The 21,495-nt window shown below is 42.6% G+C and overlaps 1 protein-coding gene across 4 annotated transcripts in view; it reads left to right on the forward strand.

Moving 5' to 3' along the window:
- The first annotated feature begins 546 nt into the window (after nucleotides 1–546).
- Nucleotides 547–21,495, forward strand: part of PLEKHA7 (pleckstrin homology domain containing A7) — a 160,563-nt gene continuing 139,614 nt past the window's right edge. For 3 of the 4 annotated variants that reach the window (XM_083864059.1, XM_083864061.1, XM_083864060.1), the window contains exons 1-3: nucleotides 17,841–17,947; nucleotides 18,043–18,119; nucleotides 18,265–18,322. In XM_083864059.1, the coding sequence (XP_083720185.1) occupies nucleotides 17,865–17,947; nucleotides 18,043–18,119; nucleotides 18,265–18,322 (218 nt within the window). In that variant the 5' untranslated portion in view covers nucleotides 17,841–17,864. Of the gene's footprint in view, nucleotides 987–8,332; nucleotides 8,520–17,840; nucleotides 17,948–18,042; nucleotides 18,120–18,264; nucleotides 18,323–21,495 lie in introns of those variants that run through there. The other variant, XM_083864062.1, reaches the window with a different exon arrangement.

Consider the following 21,495-nt stretch of genomic DNA (forward strand, 5'->3'; position numbering starts at 1 on the left):
GAGATTTGAAATCTCATTCAGTGGGAATGATAAGGCAAGTTGTAGAGGGTGGTCAAAGAGGTGGGTTCCCTTTCCAGGAGAAACAGCAGAGATACTGCTTTTTTCAAAGCAAGAAGCTCCACCCCCCTTTGCAGTGGACTGCCACTGGATGGTTTTTGTTTGAGGAGTTGGAGGTGGGAGGCAGTAAAACCAGACAGAAAGGTTCCCCAGTAGACAGGGCATTGGCCTTATGCACATCCAGGAGGCTGCTTTTGCTCTGAATGTTGACTTACCCTTTGGACAAGTTACTTTCCATCTCTTTTCTTGCTTTTCGTCTCTTCTGTCTTTTTTCTACTCTTCCAAATAGGAATCATGTCCCAGCACACGTTTTCATAGCACATTGCCAGTAGCACCTTGAGTGCAATTAAGGTCTCACTGCAGCACCACAAGCCTGCTCAGTCTGCCTGCTGCTGGGAACTGTGGATGCATTTGCCACCCCGGAAAATATCCTGTTCCTTCTCCCTCTTTTTCCAAGATTGCTGTGCATCTGAGAGACAGAGTGGGGATGGAGAAAGGCTGCTTTTAAAAATATTTTTTCCTTCTTTCTTGTTTTGTGCTATTTTTTTATTCTGTGTGGCAAAGGAGCTGTTACATGGCAGTGACTGGCCCTGCTGGCTCATGCTCTCCTCCCTGGCAGCTCCAGCAATCCAGCCACAGAAGCCACACAAGCACGTGTGCTGGCTAATATGTAACTACTTTGTTCTGGTGTTGTTCTTTCAGAGGCTTGGCTCTTTTTTTCTTTTTTTTTTCCAGGACTTCAGTTGGTTGGTTGTTTTTTTTGTTTTTACTCTGAAATGTAGGGCCTGTGGGGTGAGTGCATCCAGCCTTCTGCTGTCACAGGTGCAACCGCGTTCAGTCTCATTCCCAAACCTGACAAGTTCTGTCTTAAAACTGGTTACAATTACTCCCACTGGAATGCTGTTATGAAACCTGCACATCTCACACTTGTAAGTATTATTAGTTTGCCTGTGCTGGTGCAGCCAGGATAGCAGAGGGCCATATGGAAGATGCAGCATGTCACATGGGGAAGTTTTTCTACTGGGCTTATTTCCCCTCTTCCCTGAAAGCCACCAAGTAAGCCAGCAAAATATTCTGTCGTTTTGCCAATGTGGCCACATAAGATACGGATTTCTTTTCACATTCTTATCTGGCAAATTGTGTTATCAAATCTTTGTAGAATAGACTGCAGATAGCAATTGTACATTTTGCAATGCATTGTTTTTGGAAGATGCTATGGGTCAAGTCTGAAGGCAGAATTTACTTCAGGTAAGGGGAGGAAGGGAGGGGATAGCAGGTGGAAAGAGAGAAATGTTTGAATGCTTCAGACCACCTGCAAGGACTGAGAAAAGCCAAACTACAGGCTTAGGGAAAGAACAGCAACTTTTTTTTTGCTTGCAGGTAAAGAGGAGATGCTGTTTAGCTCCTCAAATCTTCCCAGTGTTGCTGTGCTGCTGGCAAGGGCACTCTGACCATGTGGGACTGGTAACAAGCTGGAGCTGTGCCCTCAGCTTGCCTCAGCTGCAGATTGCACGGCTGCCACAGCCAGATCCTCCTCAGTCGTGTGCCCTTGCTCATGGTAAAAACAACACATCTGGGTTTTCAGACTGTCTAAATAAACTGACATGCCCTCAGGAGGAGTAGAGCCCTTCACCAAGCAAGTTGCTAAATGAATTTAGTTACATTGAGATTTCTTTACATGAATAAAGCCTTGGTAGATGCTTAAGCTTAAAATTTTCTAGAAAACATTGCCTGTAACTGTTAGTAAGCAACAATTTTCCTTGTTCCTTGAAGAAGTCTTTCAGAACTCATTTCTTGAGGGAACAGGAATGCAGGAAGTTGATCAACAAGTTTTCTGGCATTGATCTGCTGCCTCTTTAGATGACAGCTATTTTTACTGAGAGACTTTCCTGCAGGAGCTCAAACACAGGTGCTAGGAATGACGTTCTTGCTTAGACAAATGTCAAAACAAGAGAATTTTTAAATTTTAGAACAAATTCAGGACATATAAAACTAGCAAAATTCAAGGAATGCTGTCTTGATCCTTATTGTGTTAGGGAGGAGCTGCATTTCTGCTGCTCCCCCTCACTTGTCTGAAAGCCGTCTCCTCAGTTTTCATGATGCACCTGCTCTTTGCTCTCAGGTCATCAGGCACCCTGAGTGAGACATGATTACAGATATTTGCACTTCTTGTGCCAATATATTGCATTAATCACCAGGGACAGCTAAGCTTGTGTCTGAACATGAGGAGGCTGCATCTTATAAGGACCCACAGGACTGAACCCTGGAGACAGAACCAAAGCACATGCTGGTTCCACAAGATGCTTACAATCACCACAGGTGCTCATATTGCCCATAATTCAGAGGAATTGATCTGGGTAATCTTTAGGGTGTTCAAAATACGTGTGAAGTTCCAAAATTCCTCCCTCATTTTCCACAGCACTGGCCACTCCTATTTAATTGGTTAACTGCCCTCAGTTCGATCCCTCTGAGGTCAGAAATGTGATTAATTAATATCACTTAGAAGGGTTTGAAACTTTATTAATATTACTTAGAAGGGTGGAGTTTGCTGTGTGTTATGTGCTAGTGCTACTAGTGATATTAGACACTGATGTATTTACAACAGATTCAGGACAAACCACTGCCTTTTATTGAAACAGATACGGTCACGTTTCTTTGTGCTTCTGCCTGTCCATCTAACCACTCTGATGTTCTCTCTAGAGTCTCTGCATGCTTACAAAATGCTTTAAAAGATGTGATTTCAATACACTCTTTTGACAGTGGTCAAGACATTCCCATTCTCCAAGGCGTTAAAGTGAGGGAGGTGGTTATTTTTTAATTCATATCTCATTCATTGGGAGAACTCTGCATATGTGATTTTCTGTAAAATGTCATGAATACTTAAATATACATTTAAAGTGAAATTCAACTTTAATTATTCACAAGGAATTATATATTTGTGCCAGCTGTAAAGCACAATTGCAATTGTGCAGTGAATGCAGTGATAATGCAATTGAGAACAGTATTGGTCTGTTACAGTAATTTATCCTGGGTATTTGGAATGCTGGAGTATCCTGGTTATCTGAACACATGGCTTTTATTCTGGACTGATGCAAAATTAATTACAATTCCTGATGTTGTATGTGCAGCTGTTTTCTCTCAAGAAAAAGAAAATCCCACTGGGGCAAAAACTTTAAAAGTACACCCGAAGATCAGGGAATTGGCACTTGTGTTTGCAAGAATCTGAGTAATTTCACAAGTAGAACAAGAATCAAAATCTGTAATGGTCTGATTGCTAAAACCAGTAACTCCAAGAGGAAATCATTAGGTATGACCTTCTTGCAAACAGGAATTAATAAAATGTAATCTTAGGCTACAACACATTTTAATTAACGTAATGCCTATTTCTGGGAGATGCTGGTTTCTATAAATATTATCTGCATATACAGTACTGCTAAGGAAATTGGTATAATCTGTGATTTCAGTCAGGTTTCTTCTGGGTAATTTTTTTTTCTTTTAAATTTTTTCCTTCAGTCCCCATACTGACCCCTTATTAAATTATATTTCAGCCAAACCAGTCACTATGCCTGGCTAATGAGAAAAACTGACATTAAAACTTCCAAGCTGGCTAATTTAATAAAAAGTACTTAACAATAATGTGTGTTCCTCTCTGTCCAGGAGGCTGACATGAACCACTGACTGCTTTATTTCTTGTTTGTACTTCGGCATTGATGTATATAAATATAAACTATACCCTCTCTTGTGTCCCAAGAATGCAGTAGGTGCAGTGTATGAGGGAAGTAAGAAAGTAGAAATAACCACCATTGACAGGTGTAGAAGAGATGAACTAATGAGCAGAAAGGTGTGAGATATCAAAAGCCAAGATTTTGCCTTTCCTGACTTCTCATTCATTGTGCACAGCATGATGTAGAATTAAAGTGTCTGGGCAACAGTTAGTTAATGTGGAAAGAAGGATTACTTAATCCCAGAATCTCTATTCTGCCTGATCTTTCTCTTTTCTGACTAAAATCTGGTCTTATGAAGTCTTGGATTTCCTTTAGAATTACTAGGACTACTCTTTACCATCATTAGTGTTTCATGAGATTTTGTTAATAGTGATAAAGCAACTATCAGCATACAAAGAAGAAAAAATACAGTTTAAGAAAATTAACATTTGAATTTTTTTTTGGTAGTCATTTATCTAGTTTAAAGAGCATACAGCATCTGTAACAGGTGCAATGGCACTGCAACAATGGGCAAGAGAGTCATATAAACAAGCAGATAGCACATGGAAGCATGAGGACACCTTGTTTGCCTCTTGTGCTCAGAGAAGCCTGCTGTACCAGAGACTTTCAGAGACCTCTGATTCAGAAAACTGACCTTCCAGGAAGAAACACGGTCATGCAAGGAACTAGAGGTGACTTCAGTTCTTCCTACTGAGGGTGGTGAGGCACTGGAACAGGTTGCTCAGGGGTGTTGTGGATGTCCCATCCCTGGAAGTGTTCAAGGTCATGCTGGATGGGACTTTCAGCTCTCTGGTCTAGTGGGAGGTGTCCCTGCCCCTGGTGGGAGGACTGGAATGAGATGGGCTTTAAGGTCCCTTCCAACCCAGACCATTCTATTGCTCCTTAATCTTGTTTATTCTCCAAGCAGTTCTTTGAGATGTGATAAGAGATTGCCTCATTTGGGCAAAATATGGGGGACATGGGGTGAAACAAGAGAAGAGAGAAAGTTCCTCAACTTTTCCTTTATCAGAGTGGATTCAGTGGGAAGGAAGCACACTTAGCCTTTCAACTGCACAGGACTGTGAGCAGGGGCCTGGTGAAGTAATACACCCTTCAAATGCACATGTTGATGAGCTGCAGTGGCTTTTCTGAACTAGTAATCTACACTACTTCATTCATTGTAAATGGTTTAATGTTTTGCATTTTGAGAGTGCATTTCAGTCAGAGCTTTACAAATACTCATTAAGCCCTGAAACACTGCTCTGGAATAGATGAATAAATTATATGGGGAAAGTAATCATTAGAAACCTTGTTGTTTTGTTGAATGGTGTACAGTTTTCATGTAACCCAGGACTTAAGTGCAGCAAGTCCTTGACACCTATTTTCACTTTCCTATATGAATATTCATTTGGATTAAGTTAGCGTTTCATCCCCACATCTTATCAGGATTAAAATTCATCCTCTTCTAATGGAAACTGTGCTGTTTCCCTGCCACAGACAATGGTTGGCATAAAATAAAATTGTTCTTTGTTCCAAAACTATGGTTAGAATTCAGTGGTTAATCAGATGCTGATAGCAAACACTCCTGGTTTCCTTTACATCCATGTGACAATACAAAAGACAATTGATATGTGGCTAGTGTAAGATTCACTCTGGGCATTCCAGGCACACTGGGCTTTGTCAATGCTCCAATGTACAGCTTGACGTTATGTGTTGCCTTACTTTGAGCTGTGTTTGTTTCCCTTAGTGCAAAAACTATTCTGTTCTTTGAATTGTATCATAGATTTACCTTAAATACATGTTTCTATGGATTTTACATTTTGTTCTTAAAATCCCTTTAGAATGTTAAAATTAAAAGAAAGGATGCTCCCAGAGACATATGGTGGGTTATTAAATGGTTCCTTCTAAAAATCCAGCCTGAATCTGGTCCACTTTTTTAATCTCCAGATGTTTCTTCTTGCATTAGTATCGACTTAAATGAAACAAGTTTAGTCAGGGTTCTCATATTAGGAAAAAAAACCCACAATGGTATCGTTTTTGCTACTTTTCTTAGTGAAGGTGATATTTGAAAGGCTGGAGCTGTAGGTGCACTTGATCCTGCCATCAGGTCTTATTACATTGGAGCTTGGATGTTCACAGAGCCAAGGGTAAAACCTGCAATATCCTGGTTCATCTTGTGCCTGCTTTATGAACTGTCTGTACAATACCTATTCTTCTTGGTTCACAAGTCAGAAAATAATCTTAGAAAAGTAAATATTCCCAAAGTGGTTAAAACTGAAAATTGCAAAGCTGATTTCCCATTTAGCAAAGTCTATATGACAAAATCATCAACACCACCAGCTGTTTTTCAGCACTCCAGATGGACATAATTCTGATGAAATGGACATAATTCTGATAAAATGTGGAATTTTAGCATGATTTTATCTGATTTGCCTTAGCAGCAGCAACCCCAAAGGCAGAGTTAAGTGGAATAATAACCTTCGGTTGAGGTATTTATTGTGAAATTCATCGAGGGTGGAAAGAAAGGCCTGAAGTGCAAATGCTGGCTTGTTATCAGTGTCTGGAAATGCCTCAGGCCACTTCTGCCACTGCTACAGCAAAGCTGCTCCCTCCACTCGGGAATTAGCACATTCCCTACAGATTTGCATATAATAGAAGAAGTTGTGATAGTTTCTCAAAAAAGTCTTTGTTTTCACCGTGTCTTTGCCCAACCTGAGCCAGAAATGTGTCATCAAAGCAGTCATTTATGTATTTAAAAAACGAGCCCTGTTTCCACGCTGTTGCCATGGGACAGCTATAGCAGGAAATGAGCAAAACACCCACATAATTATTGTTGACAGAATACAGTTTCGATTTTATCAAGTGTAGCCCCTATGTGATATGTTGTTAAGGCAGCCTTCAACATCTCAGTGAGTGAAATGCTGATTTGAAGAGTATGCAGTGCCCAAAAGAGACGTACAATTGTTATGCTTGAAAAACAGAACGTCTTAAAGACGTCTGCCACATTGAGATGATATGGGAGTAATTATTGTAAAGTCTCCGAGGAGCAATTGGAGTTGTTTTTTATTAAATTTTCATGTCTTGATTGACATTGAAACTGAATGAATCAATATGTAAATTCAGATTACAGTGGTCTAATAAGACATTGAGAAAGATGTTACTTTACAAAACATTCTGTGGCAAAACTCTACAGCACTGAGAGAAAAGCCCCATAAATTTATCATTTTGCAAACTGCTTGCTGTTGTTCTGGCTTTTGAATTTAATCTGCTTAACTACTATTTAAATTAGATTTCAGAGGATGCTGTAATTAAGAAGGGGGATATAATTCATCATTTGTAGAGATCACATCCATTATGTATCTAAATAATATAAGTTATTTATAACAGTGTTGTATAACAACCTTAGAGAGCTTTAAGCATTAATCAATAACAATGGAGAGATGTCAATGTGTAAAATTGAATCAGATATAATAATATTCCAGTTTGACAAATATCAGGCTATTCCTTGCTGCAGTACATAATTCTCTCTCCTGATTTGCGTGGCTACTGACTTCACTGATTAAAAGGAAATCTATTTCAGGTGGGTTTTATTGAGAAGAGCAACACATTTGTATATATTTAAAAGATATATGGAATAGTCCTACTCCCTCAAGAAAGGAAGGGTCAAATAAGAAAAAAAAAATTTTGGAAGGTAATACTGCAGTGAACAAAGACAGTTTAGTTTCTTTTAGTCTATATACAATAATGAAGTTTTTTTGGGATGAATTAAGTCTGTACTGTTTATCTATTTTGACATGCATATTCTAACAACCAGGAATTAAAAGGTGTGATGCAGGTATACAAGTGTGTTACATTACTGAACAGTGTTTTGCTGATCTTTAGAGTGGTCAAATAAACTGAGGCCCTGAGTCTATTTTGGTCTTTTCTGTAGAAGTCCACCTACACAGGCTCAAGGGAATGAAAAATATAAGACAGTTAGATAAAGCATTTTTTTATTACCTTGACTCAGTCCAGCTAGATTCAAGAGTTCTGCTCAAGAACCTGCAGAAGGTTCTTTTTCTTGTACCTGTGTTTTTCAGGTTACTTGGCTGTTCTGCACTGCCAGAAATTGCTCTCCAGCTCTGTGTGACAGTGAGATGGGTCACAGGTATCAACACGTGGCCTTACTGCTGGGATAGTGACAGTTTTGCCTGTCCTGGATTGGCAACTTACAGATATATTATTTTTTCTTTTTTTGGAGGGGGAAAGACAACCTTTTCCTAGTTTTGTTGCGCATGATTATTTATTTATTTTTCCTCCTTAAGCCAAGCAAAATAAAGGGTTATTTTTATCTCACTGTGTTTTTGGCTAGGTGGAGATACAATCAGGCAAAGGAACACAGGAGGACATTCATGGAACTGTGCAATATTTGGGGATGGAAGAACAGTTGACTGATATCCCTCAGATTTTTTTTTTTTTCCAGTTTTGTTTAAAGCTTTTCTGTTACTATAGCTACTGTTTTTGTCACACTCACATATAGATGGTTTATCACACTGCCTTTGGAAACTGATTGCTGTTACAAATCACTGCAGCCAAGAGTGAAAGGGGTACAGGTATGTAGCAGCAGACTATGGAATGAAAACCACAGAAGGACCGGAGCCCAAGCATTAGAAGAGACAAAAAGAGATGTGGAGGATTGTCAAGAAGACACGTGCTGAGATTGTAACAAAAAGCAGGAAGAAACTGGAGAGAAGTTGGATATTGGAAAGCTGTGATGAGGTATGCACACTTCATGTTGCCAGAAAAATGAAGGAGAATGAATAACCCTCAGGTACCTCCCTCTGGAGCCAAGCAGATAATCAACATCTTAGATTATTTTGCAAAGGGGTCTTTGAAAAAAAGAAATTGGGAGACCACAATGGGAAGAGATTGTTGTTCTGCCTGGCAAAAGTTTATTTAGGAAGAGGACTGAGACCTTGGCAAGTTACAAGCCTGCTGAGAAAGTAACATCCCTGGAAAGATGGGGCAGAAGATGCTAAAATGGAATCTTGCCTGGAGTCTTGTGTAGGGTTTGCTATTAGCATGCATAGAGGTGTGTTAAGTGATCTGCAGAGTAGGGGCAAGCTATTTACGGGTGTAGGAAGAAAAATGAGGTGAAAATCCGTTTTATCTTTGACATATTCAAATCTGAAAACATCCTGTTGAACAGGTTAGTTTCTGTTACTACTACGGGGACTCCAGGGTGAAGTTTTGGGTCTTCCAAAGCAAATGAAGAGTGAACTTAGGGAGGAGCCTGGAAAGTGAATTCAGAGGTCCTAAATTCTCTAGAAAAAATGTCCCAGTGAATATTGTTGGGAATATATGGCACTCTGCTTGCCCTAACTATGATATATAAAAATGAAAAAATGGCAGTTGCCAAAAGGGCTGGAAAAAGGGTAATACCAGTCATGGAATGGTGGACTCAAAACTGGGGAAAGAAGCTTTGATGGAAATAAAGTGATATATCTCATACTGGGGAAAGAAATCAAATGCATAATTCCTGAGAAAACATCAGAGAATTGAACAGTTTGATTTAAAATTTTGAAGATTTTAGTCTTAAGGATCAGTGATGTTTGTCTTTGCATTTGTCTCGTTTCTTAAAAAAGGATCTCCTCATACTTAGGTGTCGTGGTCTGACAGGGAGTCTGTTTGTGTTTGTAAATATGGAGCTGACTTCAAGTGTCTGCTTTAAAATAAACCAAATGTTGATAGTCACAGGTACTGCAGTATTGAAGAACTGAGGATTTCTCTCAGGCTGCCAGGCTTGCAGTGTCCTTTGCCAAGAAAGAAAGAAAAATACCCTCAAGTGTTCATTATAAAATGTAAGTTAAATTTCTGGAAATGATCCCGTGACTTTGGCACATAATTGTTCTTTTGTACTTCTCCCTTCTACAAATAACAAGAGCACTGTGCAGACATTTAACTATTGCCACCTCTGTTTAGAATGATAACACTTGTCATGACAAAATTATGGCTATTTGTTATTTAGTTTAATTTTTGATTACCAAATATATGCTAGTGTGTGGATTCTAGGTGCTGGGTATGTAAATTATTGAGACTTTGTAAAATGCAAAAGAGAAAAAATGAAGAGGAGATGGGACTACGTTAAATATAGTAATCACAACAGCTTGTGTCACAGGAAATTGTAAATTGACAGTAATTAGGGAATGCATTCATTCATTTTTGCTTTTGTGTGCATTTCAGGGGACATGCTTAACTTGATTCTTTGAATATAATTCTTTTGGGCAAATGGATATTCAGGTGAGAGAGATATAATTGGATATATTCAGTTGTTTGCATTTAGAAGGTAAATCAGGAGGATGTCTTTAAACATGAAGGACATTTGTAAGGAAAACTGAATTATTTTGAAGATATCTTCTGGATTTCACACAGGGTACTTTCAATAAGAACATACTTTTGAAAACCAATGGTGGTTTGGACAAGAGAACCTTTTAACTAAAGATAATTACCCTTTTTTTTATTCATAAGAGAGTTCAGTACGTTTTGGAAGGAGAAGTTTGGATATGTTATGCAGCACCAGTGTTGCCCTCTCAATGTCATTTTCCCATCTGTCTTGCTCAGCAGTGTCACTGTCTGGGCTGATGCCTGTGTGCAGTCTCCAGTCAGATCCTGCTGCACAAGGGAGACAGTGACCCTCCAAACTAATCTTGTACAATGTCATGCTCCTTATCTTCCTCAAAGGAACTGTGGATACAATCTGAACTTGTTTATGTTCTTTCCAGTGGCCAGGAAAATGAATAATTCCTTTTTCCATATTTGGAATTCCTTCAACAATAGATTTACCATTATTTAATCTTTCTTATTTTATCAGCTATATTTATCTTTTGGTGCTCTTAGAATTCTGTTGCTTGACACAGGTCCCATGGAAATTTAGGAAAACTTCTCAGTCTATTGCAAGGAAAATAGGCTCCAAAAATCTTACTTTGTCTAAAATTTGCCATCACTTTCCCCAGAGCATAAACTGCCCTGTATAGAAAGTGTAAAAGATGTTTCATTTAATGTCAGCACTTATAAAAAGGTAAAACACAATCTATTCCTTTTCTGTTCTGATCAAGATTTATTTGGCATTGTATCAATACATATATATTAATTCTGTCCTGGAAAGTGCTTAGGCTGGAAATGGATGATGTCTTGCAGATGGTGTGCCAAATTTGTGTACATATCTTGTGACTCTTGCCCTTCCTTCTGTCTAGCTCTCCTGACTTCTGTAGGTTGTGTGGCTTAACAGAAAACACTCCAGATCAGGAACAAGTATGTGCTCTATATTTAGTCATGTCATCAGTGGTACCACTGTGCAAGTTGCTTATCTTTCTTAACTGTATCAGGGACTGTCCTTCCTCTCCTTGTAAATAACAGAAATCTTTAAATTCAAGAGGTTGCCATGAATTCTTCCTGTCAACTAGATAACCACTCAGTAAGGTGCTCTTTAGTACCTATCAGGTGTTGACAATTTTTGATGTCCATCTATTTCTAAAAGTCTTAACATTTTGAACCAGCACTTATTTTCACAGAAATATAGACTAAAATGGATCTTGTGAGATCACCTTTTCATAGTTCCTGACCTGAGACAAAATAAGTACACTTAGAATTTCCCTGACAGAAAATTTTGTCTGAACCAGTCTTTAGAAATTGGTGGTAAGGGAAATACCATGATGTTCCTACTTAGGCTGCTTTACTGCCCATTAAATTTGGGAAAATTTCTATGTATCATCTATCTTCAAATTTATCTTGGCATAAATCAAGCTGTTTCCTACTCATCCTGACACGGATGGACAAGGAATAAAGTTGATTGGTATGTCTTAAATCAAATCAACTATAGTTTGAAAATAATCTAATAGTGATCTTTTTGTTATCTTGTTTGCTTTCCCTACTCACCAAAGTAATGTTTGGTCTTGAACTTCAATCCTTTTAATTTGTCCTCTTCATGTTTTAAACAATCTTAAGACTTCAGACTAGAAGAAAATCTTTCTGCATGTTCAATCTATTTCATTAAGTGCTTCTTCATCCTACAGCTTGACACTGGCTCTAGCTGTGCATGGCCTTTTTTTTTTTTTTTTTTCAAATTGAAGAGTTCTGTGGGTACTGTTCTCCTGAGATGGCTTTTCCCCATGCTGTCTGAGAATCCAACAGCTGAAGTTGTTTTCTCCAATCTGAAGAAGTATACCATAGTGATTCCTTAGTGTAGTTCTTCCATGATCTGAAAAAGTGTTGCAGTTTTGGAGTAGCAGCATTGGAAATTTTCCAGGAATGTGGATTTGCCTAATGTCTCCAAGATATCTTCCCTATTTCCTCTATTGTCTGATTAATACCTTTTTCTACTTCTAAGAATCAATGTATTAATTTCTAGTGTCTTAAGCACTTACCACTGCTAGATGGGAATCACCCTACACAATACTGAAGAACAATGTGGTTGCACAACCTACATTTCAGTATAATCAGACAATGAACTGCTCTGAAATTGTCTTGCAAATTAATCCGTCTCACCATGAAACCTTTCGTGATTTTAATTCTCAGCTGTCCAAAGCAGAGCTGGAAAATCACACTAAAAGGCATAATACATGTTTTGCAGCTAAAGGGCATAATACATGATTTGCATTGTGGCTTATAAGCTTTCTTAACCAGGATTTAATAATTCAGATTCATTACTCTTCAAATGCTCTGCCTCTGTCTGGCCTCACACCTTTTATAAGTCGTGCTTATCCTTTATGAAATATACAGGTCACAATGAAAAAGTCATAACTAGCAGGCTTTTCTATGCATTGTACCTCATTTAAGCATCCTGAAATAGCTGCAGCTTTTGACCTCTAAGATAATCAAATTCAATTGTATTGAATTCTCTGAAAAATAGGAAATGGATCATTAGAGTACACACCATGCTGAAATCCAGCTGTGATTCTGTAACCTTCTAGACACTGGATCTAATTGTGACTGAAGGAAATGAAACCCTTCTTTTTTTCTTTTTTTCTTTTTTTTTTTTTTTTTTTTTTTTTGTGTGATTCTCATATAGTGTCTCCTGCATTATTTGCAGATTCCTACTCCATGTTTTGTTGAAAAGTTATAGTTGAAAAAGTGCAGGGAAACATACAGACCTGAATGGTGCAAGGGGTGGGGATGTGTGTAATGAAAGTGGAAAAAAGAGGAAATGAGAGTATTTGGATGTTGCCACTGCCAGGGTGAAGCTGGGTTGTAAGGGCAAGGGCTGAAAAAAAAGGGATGAGGTAGAAAGGATGTCCATATTCAGTGAGTTTTTCTGGAAATAGCAAGGGCATGTAGTGATGGGACAAGGATAACAGTTTTATGCTGAAAGAGGAGAGGTTTAGAATATATATTAGATTAAATTCTTTACTCTGAGGATGGTGATTGCCCAAAGAAGTTGTGGATGCCCCATCCCTGGCAGTGTCCAAGGCCAGGCTGGATGGGGCTCTGAGCAACCTGGTCTAGTGGAAGGTGACCCTGCTGCCCAGGGCTGGGGGATTGGAATCAGGTGATCTTGAAGGTCCCTTCCGACCCAAACCATTCTATGATTCTTTGTTTCAATGAAAGCGCAAATACAGATTTTGGCACCCTTTAAAATGTAGCACTGCTCTCCCAATTTAAGTAAGTCATCCAAAAATGTGTCCTCAGAGGATGCAGACAGAGCAAGTAATATTAGTGACACATTCCTATAAACCTGTCAAATGTGGGTACAAACTTGCAGTATTTAGGGACCTCAGGATGTCTCCTTGAATCACCCAGTTATCAACAAAGGGAGCCTCAAATATCCTAGCTTTTATTAGACCCCTGCTGAAGAGCATATTTCACTTCCTTTAGCTGAGTTCCAGATATTGTGGCCTTAAGGTCCCAATTTTACCCCAAATAGCTTCTTCCAGACTGTGCCTCTGGAGTGCAATGAATGATATGTAGTAGGAAAGTGTCTGATATCAGCCAGGAAGGACTGGAACAAGAGCCTGGAAAAAAACCAACCAAACAAAAAACCAAAAACAAAACCCAGAAAAAACTGGTAATCTTATTAATAAATGATGCCTGGCAGCATTCTTCCTCCAGGCTCTAAATCACAAACCTACCTCCTGATGAGGCCAACACCAGTCAGCTTGTGAACTTTCATGAATCTAGACTAAATTTTCATCTTGATTTTAATCAAGTTTCTGTAAGAAAATACGCTTTTTCAATAATGCATTTCTCTGTAATTTGCAGGTGTATGTGATAATGTGCTAATGCCTCAGGCACCATGATGCATCAACTCAAGATTTGGTCATATGACAATGGTGACAAATTGAATCAGGGAGTTTCTAAATTGATATAATGAAAGTATTTTCACCACAGGCACATGGGAACTAGTTGCTAAGAGAGGCTGTTGAATTTCTGTCCTTGTAGTATTTTTACATCCTTACCTGGACAAAGGCCTGGGCCACCTGGTCTAATATCAATGCTGACACTGCAGGAGGCTGCACTTGTGACCCCAGTCTCCTTCATTGCAAGAACTGAAGAAAATCAATGTAATGGGATTTGGATTCAAAACAAAAAAACAAAAAAACTCAAAAAAACCCCCCAAAAAACCAAAAACAAACCCCAAAACAACCCCCCCCCAAAAAAAAAAAAAAAAAAAAAGAAGAAGGTGATTCTTCATACACAGTTCAGGTAAGATGAGCATTAGGAGCACTTTGCTACTGCTAGATGATAGGAGTTATGTGGGATCTAGTCTGGACAGGTTCACAGAAAAGATCCATTAGGAGTTAGATATGGAAACAACATCTTGAGCACGAGCTTTCTGAGCTCACAGCTTCTGCAGGCAGGCACTGGATGTGGGTAGAGCTGAGGAAAGAAGCTCTGGAGTCACCTGTGACTGTCTGGCTCCTGTGTTCTTTCCCAGCACCTGCTCCTGTTGGGACATGAGACAGAATATTAGGCTAAACGGACATTTAGTTTGACCCAGTACAAATGCTTTTAGGACCTGAAATCCAAACCACAATAATGTTTATTCAATGAAGTTACTATTCATTGGAGGTGGATGACCCTATTTTGTCACGGTGGTTGAGTGGCCAAAGCCGGTGGAGTTACAAGCTACATGCAATGAGCTCATGCAGCTGATGGAGCAGGGAAGCCTTGCTTCAGAGCATCATGGCAAATGGGTGATTCCAGAGCAAGAGCTGGTCTTAATCTCTTCTGCACAGACAGAAACATACAATTACACTAAGTAACTTGTGTTTGATTTACTTTGGAATTGCACTAGAACTGACTTTACTGCCAGTTTTGTGATAACTCACACCTAATCAGAATGACTCAGAATTGTTAGGGCTTCTGTGGTGGGTTGACACTGGCTGGACATCAGGTGCCCACCAAAGCCACTCTGTGATTCCCCCCCTCCTCAAGTGGTCAGGGGAGAGAAAACATAATGAAAGGCTTGTGGGTCAAGGTAAGGGCAGGGAGAGATCCCTTACCAGTTACTGTCATGGGCAAAAGAGACTCAGCTTGGGGAAATTCATTTAGTTTATTACAAATCAAATCAGAATAGTGTATTGAGAAATAAAATCAAGTCTTAAAAACACCTCCCCCTACCCCCCATTTCCAATTTTATTCCTGATTCTCTACCTCCTCCCTCTCAGTAGCACAGAGGGATGGGGAATGGGGGCTGTGACAAGTTCATCACATTGCCTCTGCCACTCCTCTTCCTCAGGGGGAAAATCCTCACACTGCTCCAGCGTGGGATCCCTCCCCTGGAAGACAGCTCTCCATCAACTTCTCCAACTAAGCCCCTTCCCATGGGCTGCAGTTGTGCATGTGCAGCTCCAGTCTGGGTCCCTACCATGGGGTGTGGTCCTTCCTTCAGGAACAGGCTGCTCCAGAGTGGGTCCCCCTAGGGTCACAGCTCCTGTCAGCAATCCTGCTCCACCATGGGCTCCTCCTCCCTGGGTTTGCAGGTCCCTGCTCCAGCACAGGCTTCCCATGGGGTCACAGCCTCTTCAGGCATCCACGTGCTCTGGTATGGGGTCCTCTACAGGCTGCAGGTGGATCTCTGCATCCCTGGGGTGTTCCATGGGCTGCAGGGGAATCTCAGCTCTGCTGCCTGGAGCACCTCCTGCCCCTCCTTCTGCACTGACCTTGGTGCCTGCAGGGCTGCTCCTCTCACATGTTCTCACTCATTCCCTGGACCAAATTTCTCCTTCATGCTAACTTTTTTTCCCTTTTAAAATCACTTATCCAATACATTGGCCAGCATGGAGTCCATGCTGGAGCTGGATGGCATTGCCTCTGTTGGATGTAAGGGAAGCTTCTGGCAACTTCTGACAGAAGCCACTCCTGCATCTCCCCCTCTTCCAAAACTTTGCCATGGAAACCCAATAAGGTTAAAAAAAAAAAAAAAAAAAAAAAAAGAAGGCAGAACAGAAGCAGAAGTTTTAGTACTAGAAGTTTTAATCAAAATTCTGACATAGGATAAAGGGCTACAAGATGCTCTCTCCTGCTTTATAACTGTGGATAAAGTAAAATTCTGTGGCTTGTTGGAAGATGAGAATATCAGTTAGTCTGCTATGTGTGCCACAGTAATGACTACTCTTGGTTGTTAGATGACACCATGTTAATATAGTGTGTGTATATACATAGTATATATAGTGTATATATACACAGTATAGTATCTTCTCCAACAGTGGTCAAAAAGGCAAGTCTACACAAAGCTGATGCACCAGACCTGCAACAGTGTCTGAAACTGGCGTGAAATACAGCAAAGCCCTCTGTCTCCTGACTGATGCTGCTTCTCTTGCCTCCTGCTTTCTTCTCATGATTTATTTTGGTTATTTAGAAGAAAAAGCAAACGTTATCATTTTCCCTGTGCTGCAGCACTCTCCCCTCTCACACTCTCCTGCTGCATGCTGGCGCTGTCCCCCACAGCCGTGTCCTCACTTGGTCTCCTCTGTTTTTCTTTACCAACCTGTCCCCAGTCAGACCCACCCACCCTTCCCCACCCCTCTTTGCAGCTTGTCTTTCCCCTTTAGCACTCTCCTATGCCAAGCTTGCAAATGTCCCATTTCCTGCCTTTTTGATCCTTCTCTCTTCCCCGGTATCAGAACAGCAAGAACCCCACAGAGCCATGCTTGGCTCAGCCATCTTATTGAAAGAGACATTTCTGCACCCCGAACCCTTTGGCTTTGTCAATCCTGCTGCAACTTTGTCTCCTGCTGCAACCACCACCACGGCCAAGGCAAGGCGCTGGCTGGGGCTCCTCACCTGGCATCCATCCAGCTCTGCTGGCTGGCGCTGGGGTGAGAGTAAGGAACCCACGGGCTCTGCTGTACGGCAGCCCACTCCTGGCTTGTCCCATCCACTCTGTCCCTAAACCACATTCTGAGTGACTGGAGCACCTAACTCCATCTGGAGCACCGGCACACACCCCACAGCACCAGTGAGGCTCCTGGTGTGATTGGGAGCCCGCCCAGCCCCGCTGAGATGCTCCGGGAGGACTCTCACGTTACCCTCCTGCCTTTTCTGGGTCACGGATGAGCCCAGGGGCTGGCACAGGTCCCTCCCGACGCCGGTGACAGCTCTGCTTTGCCGGCCAGCTGCCTCTGTGTGAGGTTTTACCCTCGGTGCCCCCGCACGCTGTGCCCGGGGTTCAAAGTCCCCGCGGCCTGTCTGTGTCTCCCCACGGGGCCAGCGTGGTGCGCTCACACCTGCACAGCTCCCGGGGCGGAGACGGGACAGCCCCGCTGCTGAGGGGATGTGCGGCTCCCGCCCGCGGGGCTGAGCCCGGAGGTGGCCGCAGTGGTGGCCGCGGGGGGCCGCTGCGCCAGGCCGGGGCCGGGGCCCACACGGGGCCGGGGCCGGGGGCGGGCGCGGGGCCGGGGCGGACAAAGCCGGGCGGCAGCGGCTCCCGCTCCTGTTCCCGCTCCCGCCGCCGCTCCCGCGGCCTCCCGAGGGGCGGGAGGTGCGGCCCCCCGCCCGCGCCGCGGTGGCGCTGCCGAGCAGAGCCGAGCCGAGCAGAGCCGGGCGCTGGGCGCCGAGCGCCGGCCGCCCTCCCGCCCGCCCGCCCGCACCACCGCCCCGGCCCGGCCGGCGGCGCGCACGGCGAAGATGGCGGCGGCGGTGGGGCGGGACACTCTACCTGAGCACTGGTCCTACGGCGTCTGCAGGGACGGCCGCGTCTTCTTCATCGAGTAAGGGCCGCCGCGGGAGGGGCGCGGGGGGCGGCTCGGCTCGGCCCCGCTCCCGCCCCGGCTAACAGGTGCGTGTTTTCCGCTTCTCCCCGCAGCGACCTGACCCGCAGCACCACTTGGCTGCACCCGCGCACCGGCGAGCCCGTCAACTCCGGCCACATGATCCGCTCAGGTGGGTGCGTGTCCCCAGCCCCTCCGAGCCCCCTGCCAGCCCCCTCCCAGCCCCCAGCCGGCCGGGGGGGTCCGCGGGAGAAGTTCTCACCCTCCTTCCCGCTCTCTCTCTCTGTCTCTGTTTCCCCGCTCCCCGTGCCCTGCAGACCTGCCCCGCGGATGGGAGGAGGGCTTCTCGGAGGAGGGCGCCAGCTACTTCATCGAGTGAGTACCGGCCCCGCGCCCACCGCCCGGGGATGGGGGGCGCTGCTGGCGCGGCCCCGGCCCGGCTCATCCCGGCTCGGCTCATCCCGGCCGCCCCCGCACCGGCCCCGCACGTCCGCCGCCCTCACTGCCCATCCCCGGCAGCCGGAGCCATCCCTGCCCGCGGGAAAGTTGGCTCCGGGCGCGGCGGGATGCGCGATCCCCCCAGCCGCGCTCCGGCTGCGGTCAGCAACAGGTTTCCTTGGAGGCGGCACACTTCACTTTTCCCTTTTTTTTTTTTTTTTTTTTTTTTTTTTTTTTTTTTTTTTTTTTTTTTGTGCCCGCTATTTATTTACAGTGAGGTTTGCGGCAGGTGGAGCGTTGCCTGGCTGGGCGCCGGCCGAGGTGGAAGGTGCATGGTGGTTTTGTTATTTTAAGCGGCTCGTGGCTGCGGACGGGAAGCAGCCCCGGGAAGTTTTTGCAAGTGAAAGGCTTCCAGTGTCTGTTCCCAGGGACGGGGCTGAAGGGATGAAGTTGCCTTGCCAGGGCTGGTGGTTGCTGTCGGGATCTTTCATGTGGCGTTTCTTGTTCAGGGAGCTGTTACAAGCAGGGATGTGCTGCTTATTGAGGTGCTTTTCCTCTATGGGATGCAAGAGTGTGGCAGTGAAGTAGAATAACTAAGGGAGCTTCTTTCAAACGTTGCAGATATAAGGCTTTTACAAACACCGATGTAAAAGTAGAGATTTAATCAAATGAGCAAAACTCTGGTACATCTTGGATATAGAGTCATGTGTGATATCTTTGCGTTTTCATTCAGAATGCCTGACAGATTTAATGGAACCAACAGAAAAAGACTGGAAAATGCTCAGTCTCTCTCATTGCTTCAGAGCAGGACTGGGATGGCCACCCCGGGTTGTTAAGCACAGCCCCAGTCACTACTGACAGCAGTGTCACAGTTGTGCAGTATTGAAATGCCTGCAGAGCATACTCCAAAATCCTTGGGTAACTTGAGGTTTTAGTAAATATCAAACTTCCAAACCACACTGGGGTAAGCAGCAATTGACTGAAGGTATGACAAATGCCTCGTATGTTGGATGTTTGTTAACTAAAATTCCAGATGATCCTAAAATGTCTTTTTTTCACCCACAAGGGGAAAAAAGGCATTCAGTCTTCATTTGTCTGAATTCCTTACAGGGCTGGGCAGTTAGTTTAGCCCTTGATTCTTGAGCAGTAGGTAGTAGCAAAGTGCTGGAGAGCAGCTCAATAACACTTAGAGCTGCCACCTTTATCTTTGGCCAGTGCGTTGAAAGGAAGGAATAAGAGTTCTGCTGGTTGGACAGCCCAGAGATGGAACTCTAAAATATCCAGTCTGTAAGTGTACTGTAAACAGATCATTTACCTGAGTACATAAACTTCTGGGTGTAGGAATACATCTATTTGTTTTTCTGTCCTGTCCAGAACTTACTAGTGCGATTTTGGAACAGCTTAAATTCTTCATCCCAACTGCTCTGTTTGGAAGACCATCTCTTATCTTGTTTGTCATGCAGTTACAAAACTTTTACTTTCTGATCCATTTAATTTGAGTTATGTGCAGTACATTTTCATAATTCGTGCTAATGTTTTTCTTTACCTTGGGCTGGAACTGCTACAGGAAATGAAATAAGGAATGGAGTATGTATTTTATTGAGCAATTTAGTAAACTCAATCGTCTTTAGTAAAGCAATGTTTTAACATAAGTCTGTTCAGTTGAACAGCTTCAGACCAAAGATCCTCCTGATATGGGATACAGTATTTAACTCTTCAGCGGTGATACTTCCCCCAGCAGTGCTCTACCCTCCCTAATTTCAGCTCAGAGCCTTCCTGAGCCTAGTAGAATTTCTCATTTTTTCTTCCATGAGCATACCGAGCTCTGGTTGTGCTCATGTAAACATCAGTATCCTCAGATGATGATTCCATACCTCACTGCTCTGTTCATTCTTCCTGTGCTGCTTCCACGTGGTGAGTTCTCAGCTTACAGAAAAGGTTACTGGTCCCTAAACGCATGATTTCACATGTTGTACTATTAAATTCCATTTTCTGGCATTCCAGCTCTCAAACCCCGTGAACTCTCCTGGATAACTACCCAGTCCTCTTTGTTACTGGTGACAGTTCCAGTCTGGTGTCGTCTACAGAAATTTCACAAGCACATTGTTACTCCTTGGCTACTAATTTATTGAAGGGTGTCAGGAGGAATGTTCCAAGTAACCCCTCCCCCTTGTGATAATTTCACCAATTAATACACTCTATTGTAATTTTACCACATTGGCCCTTTAATGGATTTTGTAAGTCTTATTATTTCTCTAATGAAATTAGAAGTATTACGAAGTATTACTGCTGTTTCAAATAACTTCAATCTGAATATATACAGGCTAACTCCACTTATGCAACTGATTTGTGAGATCATGAAAATACAAGATAAAATTTTGGGTGTGAGCTGTATTTTATGTAAAAAAAACTTAACTAGTCTCATGTTCTTTTACTTCTGTGTCTTTATTGCTTCTTTCAATACTGTGGACAAACTTGTGACATCATATAGTAAAACAAAGGTTTGAAACGTCATGAAGTAAAGCAAAGTTTTATAACCTGGTCAAGCTTCATATCAAAACCAGGTAAGATTTTCTCTTCTTTCTGCCTAACAGGTGTTTGAAATTTGAAAATTTCCACTTCTGTTGGATAGAAACTTTCCAAATTAACGTGCTGTGGTTTAGAATGTATTTTGCTGTTCTGTAGCTGGGCAGCTGTCTTGTAGTTGAAGGGGTACTGTTTTCCCTTTGGTTATTTACTTGAGATGCTTGTCTGAAGTCACATTCCCTCTTAGCCTTGTTTTGCTCAACTAGGCAAGCCAAGTTCTTTGTGCAGCCCTTTAAAAAGGGCTCTCCGTCTGTTTGATTATCCTGTAGCTCTTCTCTGCACCTCTTGCAATATGAAGTCATCTTTGTTGCATGTGAGTGAACAGAATCCTCTGCTGGAGTGAGCTTTTGTCAGGCTTTCAGACAACAAAAGTGCTTTCTTGGCTCTAAAAATTTCTCAGTTTTCTGCATTTTAGGTTGTTTGCCTATTTAGGGAAGACGCCCACACTGACAGCACATGTAAATACTGCCAATTACTGATACATACAGGTCTTTCTTTTTCTTTACTGCTTTAAATTTTAAGAA

Source organism: Zosterops lateralis (genome assembly GCF_965231275.1).
Source record: "Zosterops lateralis genome assembly, chromosome: 6".
NCBI lineage: Eukaryota > Metazoa > Chordata > Aves > Passeriformes > Zosteropidae > Zosterops > Zosterops lateralis.